The sequence below is a fragment of the Pinus tabuliformis genome, chromosome 9 (genome assembly GCF_031772625.1).
Source record: "Pinus tabuliformis cultivar Carrire ecotype Pingquan chromosome 9, CPIR1, whole genome shotgun sequence".
In the NCBI taxonomy this organism is placed as follows: Eukaryota; Viridiplantae; Streptophyta; class Pinopsida; order Pinales; family Pinaceae; genus Pinus; species Pinus tabuliformis.
Window position 1 is genome coordinate 843,805,039 of NC_142307.1, and position 10,702 is coordinate 843,815,740.

Below are 10,702 nucleotides of genomic sequence, written 5' to 3' on the forward strand. Positions count from 1 at the left end.
TATACAAAATTATCAAAATATTATTAATATTTTATTATCATTTATTAAATCATATTAAAATTTCAATCTTTTAATAGATGGCAATGTATTTAATTATTAATTAAAACCTATAACAAAATTGAATTTTTAACATATTGCATGTATTTTGTTATTACTAATTAAATCATATAACAAAAATTTCAATTCAATTTAACATAATAGTGAAAATATTTATTTATTATATAAAATTAAAATTTATTTTATTAAAATTATTTATTTATTTATTGGGTTGATATTCACCATTTTCAAAGTTTTTTTTTTTTTTTTTAATACGTTGATTGAGTTAGACCGGCTCCTTTATTATTATTTTTGTTTTGATAATAAATGTGAAATTTTAATTAAATATTAAAAAGATACTTCTCTATTATTATTTTTGTTTTGATAATAAATTTGAAAATTTAATTAAATATTAAAAAAATGGAATACCGTGGATTTTCCAACCATCGGCTACATCTGAATGATATATGTTAAATTACTTGGGAAAATATAAAATCCACTTTGAATTATTCTCAGCAGTGAGAACCTTAAAATCAAAATTCAGAATGATCGCAACCATGGGGTTCGGGTCCTGATTTTGACTCTCCGAACATTGAGAAGAGATATCAAATTAGATTTATTTTCAAATAAATTCACAACGATCAAACTCATGGGTTCGGGTCCTGATTTTGACTCTGGACTCCATAAGGTTGCAAGATTAAAATAAAATGGATCTAGGCTAGTTGAGACTACATATGCATTTCATTGAAGGGTATGAAGTGAATGGAAGTGGGAAGCTGCAGGAATGGCAAGTATTTGGAGTACCCAAGTCACAGTATTCCGCTTATAGAACCATAAACAATAAATTCCAGGGTCCCTCCCTCCTTCTGAATCTCTCCCTGCTCATGTTCGGCGCATTTGATGGTGGGTTATCTGAAAGATATGATTGCATTTTGAAGGAGCAGCTAAGAAAAAGTCAACATCTGGGGATCCAAGAAAGAGGGATTTGAAGAAGGGAAAGATCTCGGCGGGCATGATCCAGTGAGCGAGGGAGCTATGAATCGGGGTTCGAGTTCCGCGGACTCCGCTTACCTGATGCAGCTGCAGCAGCAGCACAGGCGGGTGCGTAGTCTCAACTCCAGTTTGGTCAAAGAGAAGGACGATGATCTTGCCTTGTTTCACGAGATGCGCAAACGAGAAAAGGAGCGGAACACGCTTCTGCTCCTTCCCAACTCGGACGAGTTCGAACCACCCCTTGGTATACATCTCATACTTTCTCTTCTATGTTTTGCTTACCACAGATCAATAAATTGCTAAGTGAGAACAATGACTAGTAGTACTTATAATGATAATGGGTTTATAGTTTGACTGAAATTCAGAAACCCACTTGTGACATTTGTCTGTTGTGTTGAAGAAATTTGTTTTCTGTGGTCATGTTTGCAGCCACGGTCAAGCCTAGCAGCTCACCCATATACAAAATAACACCGTCTACCCCCTTGCCAAAAAGCAGGGCAGATGACTTGTTGAATGCAGATGGAGATAAGAATGATTATGACTGGTGAGTTGAATGCATTCCTCTGTTTATGCAATACTGTTATTCAGAGTCTAGGGTTAGGTTAGTTTACAAAACATTTAGGGCACAATGATCTGGTTTTGAATGGATAATGCTAGTCACAAGGCCGACATCAAACTAGGTTGAGAGGTGTGTTGGTTGTGATATGTTAAGTTAGAACTACCATGAAACATTAAATTTGGTTGAAATGAGGATTATAGTTTATTATTTCATAAGTAGCTAGTTATTAGATTCGATAGCTGGACAATAGAGAATGTTCTTATTCCAGAAATAAGACCATTTTTCTTATAGCGAAAGTGTTCATTTTTTTAAAGACATGTAGAGAGAAACTAATGGGTTTTTGCCTAAATGGATGAACTAATGGATCTTTACTTGAAAAGGCAAACTAATAAGACTTTATTGTTCACCCTCCATTCTTATTCCAGAAACAAGACCATTTTTCTTATAGCGAAAGTGCTCATTCTTTTTAAGACATGCAGAGACAAACTAATGGGTTTTTGCCTAAATAGATGAACTAATGGATCTTTACTTGAAAAGGCAAACTAATAAGGCTCTATTTTTCACCCTCCATTCTTTTTATGCGGTGTGATTTGAAAAAGCCTTGTTGTCCATGAGATTACTATGGGTGAATTTGTAAGCAGATAAACTGATACAATAAAAATTTGTATGTGGTTATTGCATACGTTTCAAGCGAGAGGAGAAATTTGGGTGCCTAATAATCATAGAGTTATATTTCAGCCATAAACTTGGCAAGTGGATAATTTGAAAAAAAAATCAACAAATTTAACAATTCTGGTATATTTTAACAATTCTGGTATATTTGTGACTTTTCTAGTGAAACACCTAGTCCATTTACAATTTGATCATTTTACAAGATGAAGTTATTTGATGGATTTTAAAATTTTGCCTGTTGTACAAAAGCTATATCTGATTTGGACTTTTCTGACTATTTTCACCACAGGCTTCTCACACCACCTGGTACACCTCTTTTTACTTCATTGGAAATGGAGATACCAGCCATTCCTATGGATCAAAGAGGAACACCTGTACTCAAGCCACCACCCAATTTGAAGTCTTCTAGAGTAAGTATTCAATGCACTAATACTTCATGTCGGTAGTTTCTAAAGGTTCCTTATTCTTATGCTTGAAAGTAAAACTAAATACTTAGTATTGTTGCTCTATTTATGCGTGACCTTGACCTTCAACCTTTCTAGGCAAATAGATTTTATTTGAAATTTGAAATTTTGTAATACATTATATACTTAACCCAGTTTAGCAGCAGTATGACTTTTTATCAAAGAAATGGTGTTGGTAACTTGACTCAAGAAATGACTAAAATTTCAGATCTATTTTCATTTGGCATGAGCTCTTATATTACTGAATATTTGGTTACCAATGCCTGAAATTAAACCTGGTATCACTTTATCTATTTATTTTTTAGATATTCTCCATCAGACATTTCTTCATTTGCTTAAATGGTGTGATTTCCATCTTATATTGAGCAAGAACGTTCATGATTTTCAAACCTGTATTTTGTTTTGTTCTGAGGTCACCTGGCACCAACGAATCTAGGCCACTTCTATTGTAATTTGTATGATGTATGCTGAGGATGAATACTAACAGAAGTTGTTGCATTCTAAGGATTTCAAATTGTAAAAGTGTTTGGTAGAAGTTTTATTGCACATTGAAATCAGGGGAACTATTTAGAAGGGGTTCAGCAGGAAAAATACATTGCAGGGGCCTAAATTGAAAGTCTTGCAACAAGAAAAATCATTCTGTAATAAAAAGTAACCAAATGGCAAATAACGTTAGTCGTTTCCCTCGGCCAAATGTTTGGAAATTTTGCATTTTGCTCATTGTTTCTGATCATGTAAAAACCCAAATACAAGAAAAAAAAATGTGTTGAAACTTGATAGAGAGAGTAGCACAAACAACAAAAGGGCTGTTTTGATATGTTAGTTTCTGCTGTTATTTTCAGGAAATTTGATTTGAGTTTTCTGATCATTATTGAATTTTGTCTCAGTGCTGCTCTTATTTATTATTAACTGTAATTGAAGGAGTATGTTTTTGACATTATGGCCCTTGGGTCTAGCCCAAGTGGTTGTATGATGGAGTGTGTTCTTCCCCACCCTGGTTCTACTCCCTAAGTGACATGACAAAGTTTTGGGCTTCAACAGAATCTGGCTTACCCTAGGTACCATCCTCAGAATGAGGGGAAGTGCTTGGTGTGTTTTCCTGGGAAATGCAGTATGTGGGAAAGATAAATATCATGTTCTATGTCTGCTCCTGAAGTCTCTAAGATGATCTGTTTTTCTTGGCTAACATTATTTTCAAATTTTACCGACATTGTGTATTTTACTTGATCTTTATCACCTTCTTTCTAGCATTTATCTTGTAATAATTAGATGCAAGCTTGTTTTCAACTCAATGCATGGGTAATTTTGTAACTACTGAATAGCACAATTGCTAAATGTGCAGCTCTTGAACCCAGGGTTGGAACCAACATCGAAGGTTGTGCGCAATAATTTCCCTTCACGCCAAACAGCCTCTTCTTTGTCAAACAATTCTCTCAACACAGTAAGTAAGAGACCAACAATGTCCACAGGTACTGGTCATGTTTCATCTAGGCCTTCCACCCCTACCTCAAGGTCTGTTGTTCCTTCATCAATGGCAGCAGTACCTGCATCAAGGTCGGCAGTGCCTGCATCAAGGCCAGCAGTGTCTGCATCAAGGCCAGTAGCACCTGCATCAAGACCAGCAGCACCTGCATCAAGGTCTTCATTGACTGCATCAAGGCCTTCTACCCCTACATCAAGACCTACAATTTCTGCATCAAGAGCTTCAATGACTGCATCAAGGCCTTCTACTCCCACATCAAGGTCTACACTTCCTGCAACAAGGTCTACACTTCCTGCAACAAGGCCATCATCAAGACCTTCCACACCAACAAGGCGTCCATCAACTCCAAACCTCAACCAAAGTAATTCTGGTCCACCACCAGCCCGTTCTTCTTCTGTTGGAAAGTCAACCTCAATGCCTTCCAGGAATTCAGCTCCTTCACGAGGAAGTTCTCCTACTTTAAAATCACAACCTTGGCAACCAGCAGCAATCCCTGGTTTTTCACTTGATGCACCTCCAAATTTAAGGACTACTATGCCAGAGCGACCTCCTTCAGCTACAAGAGGTAGACCTGGAGCTCCAAGTGCTGCACGATCTGCTAATGAGGCACCCATTGCAAGTAGCAGGCCAAGAAGACAGTCATGCTCTCCAAGTGTCACAAGGGGAAGAATTTCAAATGACAGCCAGAACAGTGACCGGTCCAGTGTACAATCTAGCAAATCACATAGTATTGGTAATAACGTTGCAGTGTCAGGTGTAATTGGCAGCAAGATGGTTGAAAAGGTGTTGAATGCAAGAAGAGCTGCTCCAAAACAGCAGGAAGATCAATCATCTGTGAGGTCTATCTCATCTACAACACAAGCTAAACGGCCAGTGAAGCCAGTATTATCTCCAGATAGCACAGGCTTTGGAAGGACGCTCTCAAAAAAATCTTTGGATATGGCTTTAAGACACATGGTACGATGTTATGCTTGTGTGTTTCTAACTTCTTGGAATTGGAGCTTAATTGAGGATTTGTGTATGGGCATTTGTTTGTATGACAAATTTCAGGTTTTATTATTATTTGAAAATTTTGACTGCCCATTGATGATAAACCTTTGGATATGGCTTTAAGACACATGGTATGATGTTATGCTTTGGAATTGAAGCTTATTTGAAGATTTGTATCTAGGGTTCTGTTTGTATGACAAATCTCAGATTTTAGCATTCGTTGCAAAATTTGACTGCCCATTGATGATGGCAATGTGCATTGCCTGAGAGCCTTAGTTTTATGGATAGATATTGTAGAGCCTTAGTTGTACGGATACGATATTGTAGAGCTGTGAAAGCCTAGTTCCTATATGGTTTTTTCTTAAATGAAGAATACTAACTCATTGGTTATTTTCAGGATATACGGCGAAGTACACCCAATAGCTTGCGTCCCTTGATGACCAACATTCCAACATCATCTCTATACAGTGTCCGATCAGGTGCTCCTAGAAGCAGGGCAACTAGTATATCTGACTCTCCAGTGGCAACAAGCAGCAATGCCAGTTCAGAGCATAGTGCAAGCATTGCTCTAGGTCCAGAAGGGAGTGAATTGGATGATGATGATTTTGGAAGTGAGAGGGGTAGTAGAACCTCCCCAACAAGTCAGCAAGGTAGCATTCTTTCCAAGGGAGATCTAGGGAGCACAAACTGGCTGCACAGTCCAGAATTTCGAGATGATAAGTATGATCAGGCGTTCTTGTACAACCGAGGATTTGAACAATTATTGGATCCATTGGAAGGTCCTGTAAGTGCAACAAGTGGTAGCACAGATTGTGAAAGTAAAATCAGATTAGAATACTGACCTAAGAGACCCTACATATTGTTACACCTTCAGAGCTTGGTGGACTTAATGTATCGCAGTGACTCATTAAAAGACGGTCTTATTACCAGAAATTCTTCAGAGACTAATCATTAATGTACAACCTACTGCAGTTTTTGCAAAAGCACAATCCAGAAGTAGCCAGCACTGTTTCAAAATGTTAGTTTTGTGCCTGCTAATTCAGTATTGCAGAAATCCAAGTATATAAAATTAGGATTAAATGTCAGAGACGTGTAATATTGGCCAATTGCTGGAATTAAATTAGGTTGGAATGAGCAGTCATTATGTTGGATGATGCTTTAGATGAACTAGGTCTTTGATTTTCATGAACTAGTCCGGCATTGAATTAAATGGGTGGAAAATGAAGCACCATAGCAGGAGTTGGTTGTTTTAAATGTGGATGTTTTAAATGCTTCTGGTTTCATTGGAAATCCGCTTTGGAGGTTCATCTTGCAGTGAAAATGTATGGTAAAAAAACAAGGAAAATTTATTTGTTTGCTTCTGTTTCTTGGTTCATAGGCAGAAGCATTTAACCATTGCCAAGACTGAATAGGAACACAACTCCTGCCAGTCTAGTGTATGGCAAAAACAAACATATGGTGTGACAGGGAGCATTGGTAGCAATTTTGTCTGTAAACCTTTAATTTTGCTGGGAATTTGGAATATGGTGGTTGGTAATTAGGGTGGGCAGTGCCAGTACATGGAATTGAGCCTTATTCTTTACATGTTTACAGGCATGCCTGCTTTTCTCAAATTTAGAAACTTCTATTTTCCTATATTTTAATTCTAAGCAACCATAGGATTTTGCATTCATTGTAAAAAAATAAAAATTCTTGTATAACATAATTAATAGGTCTTTCATAGAATATTTTCAGGTCAGTAATGAACTTTTTGGTACAAAACTAACCTGGAAGTTTCTGCTAAACAGGGTTTGATCTTTAGATATGTAGAACTGTGTACATCAACCCGTAGTAACCTGCATCAACTGAAGGAGATTAACTCTTCAGAGATGCTTGTGTAGCAGATGCTTCTATGATAGTGTTACATGTGGACATGTCTGCACTCAGGTAGAAGTAAACTAGCCTATGCCAGAATAGTTTAATATTCAAAAAATAAATAAACAAATTCCTAATATAATCAATGTTGCATGGGAGCCTTTCCTAATCCATGGGGGATGCATCCCATTCAATTCCTTGTTCCCAGTGACTTGGGGACTGTAGGGCAAAGTCCCCATTTAGAAGGGGACATCCCTGAGGATCTGGTGGAACTTCCTCCTTGTCCCCTAGACATTTCCTGTCAAAACGAGGAGGTTTGGGAGGTGCCCCTCAATGGTTTTGGAGACACATCTGGTTGTCTCCTATCCAAGCCAATGCCCATGTGGCATTGGTTATCCCAGAAAAATATTCACTCACTGGTTTGACATTCAAATTTCAGACCATGAGAAATATCATCTATGCAGTGCGGAATGCTATGCACTGTGTTCGTAAGGGGGGTAATCATGACAGTTTTGGCTCATGTTTGGTAGGTTTTCATGCCTTTTCTTTTTCTATTTGTGGTTTTAGTATCTATGCAGACAAGTTCTTTCTGATATACTATTTAAAAGTTGCTACTTTTATTGAGCTATATCATAGTCACATGTTCTAGAATCTCTGTTTTTTAATTTTTTAATAACATATTCTATTATAATCTTTGCTGTTGGCTATCAATATTGACCCTGCAGCAGAGCAATTAATGCCATATATGCTGGGATATACCATCTGATCTTAAGGGTACTTCAGCTTGATTGGTATATCTGCTAGCTTACACAACATTGATTACTCTGCTGTGGGATGCATATTGATAGCCTTTGCCATCCTTGGGAAAATTTGGGGATACCTTCCAGCTGTTGCACAAGCCTGTGCCCTGGTCTCCAAAAGTATGTGCACGTAGAATATAATTGTTTGGTGTAAATCTGCGAGTAAATAAAATACAGAATGATAACAAGCAAGCTCTGTTGCATAAAGCAATGAAAAAAACCTTCTTAATTGATTACATATCAGGTGAATGTTGAGGAAGATGGTGTTATTTATATGAAAATTGTTATCATTGAAGCTGTCATTTTAGTTAGTAAATTTTCTAACGTAATTCTTACATCACCTTCATGCTAGGAAACATTGAGGGAAGCAATGGCCTCCCCCGCCTCTCCTTGGTGAGGAGATGACCATCCTCCATGGAAAACTCCCACGTGTCATATGGACACCAGAATATTGAATTTGGAACTGTCGTGTCTGACATCTGAATCTTGCAGGTTTGTAGCCCCTCTCACTTGGTGCATGTGATAATGAGATTTGGGCGATTTACATTCATGGTATATACAACCAATAAAATCTTTTGTTTAGTTTTTTTTTCGGCAGAAAAATAGCAACTTTTTATTAATAGGTAAAAAGTTACATCCATCCATGCCTGATCATTCCTTCTGTCATTCAGAAGTATGAGCTCAAAAATCCTGGCACAAACAGAAAAGAGAAACAAAACAGCCTTATGATCGTCATTATGCAATATCTAACCGACCTCCAGAACAGTATTCTAAGATAGATAATAAATCTTTGTTTAGTTGTTTTTTAGTTTGTCATCTTTTATTAAAATATTTCTATGTTGCAGGTTCTTAGCATGACTTTTCATTTGATTCTTTTTGCAAATTTAATTTGTTTATTTAATAAAAGGTCATTTATTATTGGCAGTCTTTGAGTCCTTGGGGCTTTAATGCAATTAAATCTCCAGTGTTTGAGTCAACGATTCCAAAAGATGGTACGAATAATCCAAGTATGATTGTTATCTGTGAAAAGTGTGCAATTATGAATTTCATTAGTGAAATTTCCCAGTTTAGCAAATAGCCGGGTTCAGTTCATGGAGGTGTGCTTTGTGCAGGGTTTGTGTTTGGGCAGTACATAATAAAAATTGCAAACTACATGAACAACACACGAGGAATATATATGTATGCTGCATTTCCCTTTTGAGATGAAGGTACAAAGCTGTTCTGCTTTCACTCATTGCTACCTTTGATGCATTTTAGAATATTATTTTTGCTCCTGGATGCAGAAACTGAGGTTGTGCCATAATTTCCACCTAACTATCCAGTGAACGAACCATTTTAGAGAAAACTTTTAAAATTTATCAAACCAACCAAGAATTCAACCCAAAACATCAACGGAAGTTTTTAAAAGCATCCCAAATATTAAGGTTGGCATATGAAGGATTGTCACTGTCGAAGAGCTGTTTTATGATCAGTGAATGGTTATTGAATTCCACTCCCATATCCAGGCAATGGTAGAATTAGATAGTTGAAAGAATGTGTGAAGATGCACTTTAAAGAAATAGGTAACTACAATATTCAGCAATCCCTCAATAGTGGTCATCAAAGCTAGATTGTGACAATAGACTATTCAATTATGTGGTAATTAACTGGGAATCAATTAATATTGATGTCATTTCTTATTGCCCCTGCCTTTCCAGGTGACTGTGAAAACAGGTGCTTCAACTATCTCCCTAACCAGGTGACTATGAAAACAGGTGCTTCAACTATCTCCCTAACCGAGAACAGAAGAAAGGAGGTGGTAGAGGACTGTCATAGTTTCAAGCAGTATAAGATGGGAGCTTGTTTGAGAGTCTGCATTAGTTTAAGATGTCGAGTTATATGTAATAATAAATATAAAAGGTGATGTCAAGCTCTTGTGTAGTTCGATACCTTACTAGTTGTGGACAAGCTCTCCTTTAATTGTCTCCTCCCATTATTATAGATTCATTGATTTTCAGTGCTTCGCCCATTATTTTGCTGCAGAATGGTATTTCCATTTATCACGTTCTCTGCTTCCCTGCATGTTTCTAGTTGAACTTTTATGGTGTCCAGTATAGAGATATTTGGCATAAGACTCGTGTACCACAAGTTTTCTTTCTAATTTTTTTATTTTCATAGGTTTGTTTACAATAATCTTATGGCTACAAATGCCTTCTATTATTCGCAGATATTTTGTCTCTAATTTGTAACAGATTAACATGAAAACAACTTCACGAAATTACCAATTGCATTCTCTTAGCGGCTCGGCTCAGCCTTTTTTATTTAATCGATGTAGGTCAGTTTATTAATCTTGATGGCTAGTAATGTTATTAATATTAGAGATTATATTTCCTAGATGTCAAAAATTTGTGTTTATTGGATTAAAAAATTATATTATATTAATTATAAAGAATTGTTGGGGCATTGTAATTCTATTCATTAAAATTTTTAATTTAGTATTGAACGAGTGTATATAAGTTATTTTAGTTTTATTTAGCATATTAATAATTTACAAATGGAAAAAGTTTTTATGAACTTAGACAGTGAAATACTAAAAAAGTTATTATAAATATTGTGCATATGCAAGTCATATGTGTCATAAGTGTACATGTAGAAAGTCTCAATATATTCTTTCTCTATCAAAATTGGCATGTTGACAATTTCTTGTACTAGTCTCTTGAGCTCTACATCAAGCGTGGTTTCCTTCCTCAAACAACATTAGGTTGTCTTCTATACTTTGCTTGTGCTCGATCACTAGGATTAGAATACGAGGTATTGAGGCCACATCCTCCATACCGACAATCTCCATTTTCACCTATAATCCCAACCAGCA

General features: G+C 36.5%; 1 protein-coding gene and 1 long non-coding RNA gene across 2 annotated transcripts; both read left to right on the forward strand.

Moving 5' to 3' along the window:
* The first annotated feature begins 547 nt into the window (after positions 1-547).
* LOC149151422 (flocculation FLO11-like protein) lies at positions 548-6,436 on the forward strand. The gene is made up of 5 exons (XM_089445568.1): positions 548-1,273; positions 1,459-1,573; positions 2,550-2,670; positions 4,067-5,164; positions 5,595-6,436. The coding sequence occupies exons 1-5, from the start codon at positions 1,072-1,074 to the stop codon at positions 6,036-6,038; spliced, it is 1,980 nt and encodes a 659-aa protein (XP_089301694.1). The 5' UTR covers positions 548-1,071; the 3' UTR covers positions 6,039-6,436.
* Positions 6,437-8,869: 2,433 nt separating this feature from the next.
* LOC149151423 (uncharacterized) lies at positions 8,870-10,005 on the forward strand. The gene is made up of 2 exons (XR_016263626.1): positions 8,870-9,059; positions 9,549-10,005. It is a non-coding gene; the product is annotated as an uncharacterized LOC149151423 (long non-coding RNA).
* The last annotated feature ends 697 nt before the right edge of the window (positions 10,006-10,702 follow it).

Excerpts from the sequence above, each read along its gene's own strand:
- LOC149151422 (XM_089445568.1), top strand. The coding sequence starts at position 1,072 with ATGAATCGGGGTTCGAGTTCCGCGGACTCCGCTTACCTGATGCAGCTG. Across the intron at positions 1,574-2,549 it reads GATAAGAATGATTATGACTG|GCTTCTCACACCACCTGGTA; the intron begins GTGAGTTGAATG and ends TTTTCACCACAG. Across the intron at positions 2,671-4,066 it reads CCAATTTGAAGTCTTCTAGA|CTCTTGAACCCAGGGTTGGA; the intron begins GTAAGTATTCAA and ends CTAAATGTGCAG.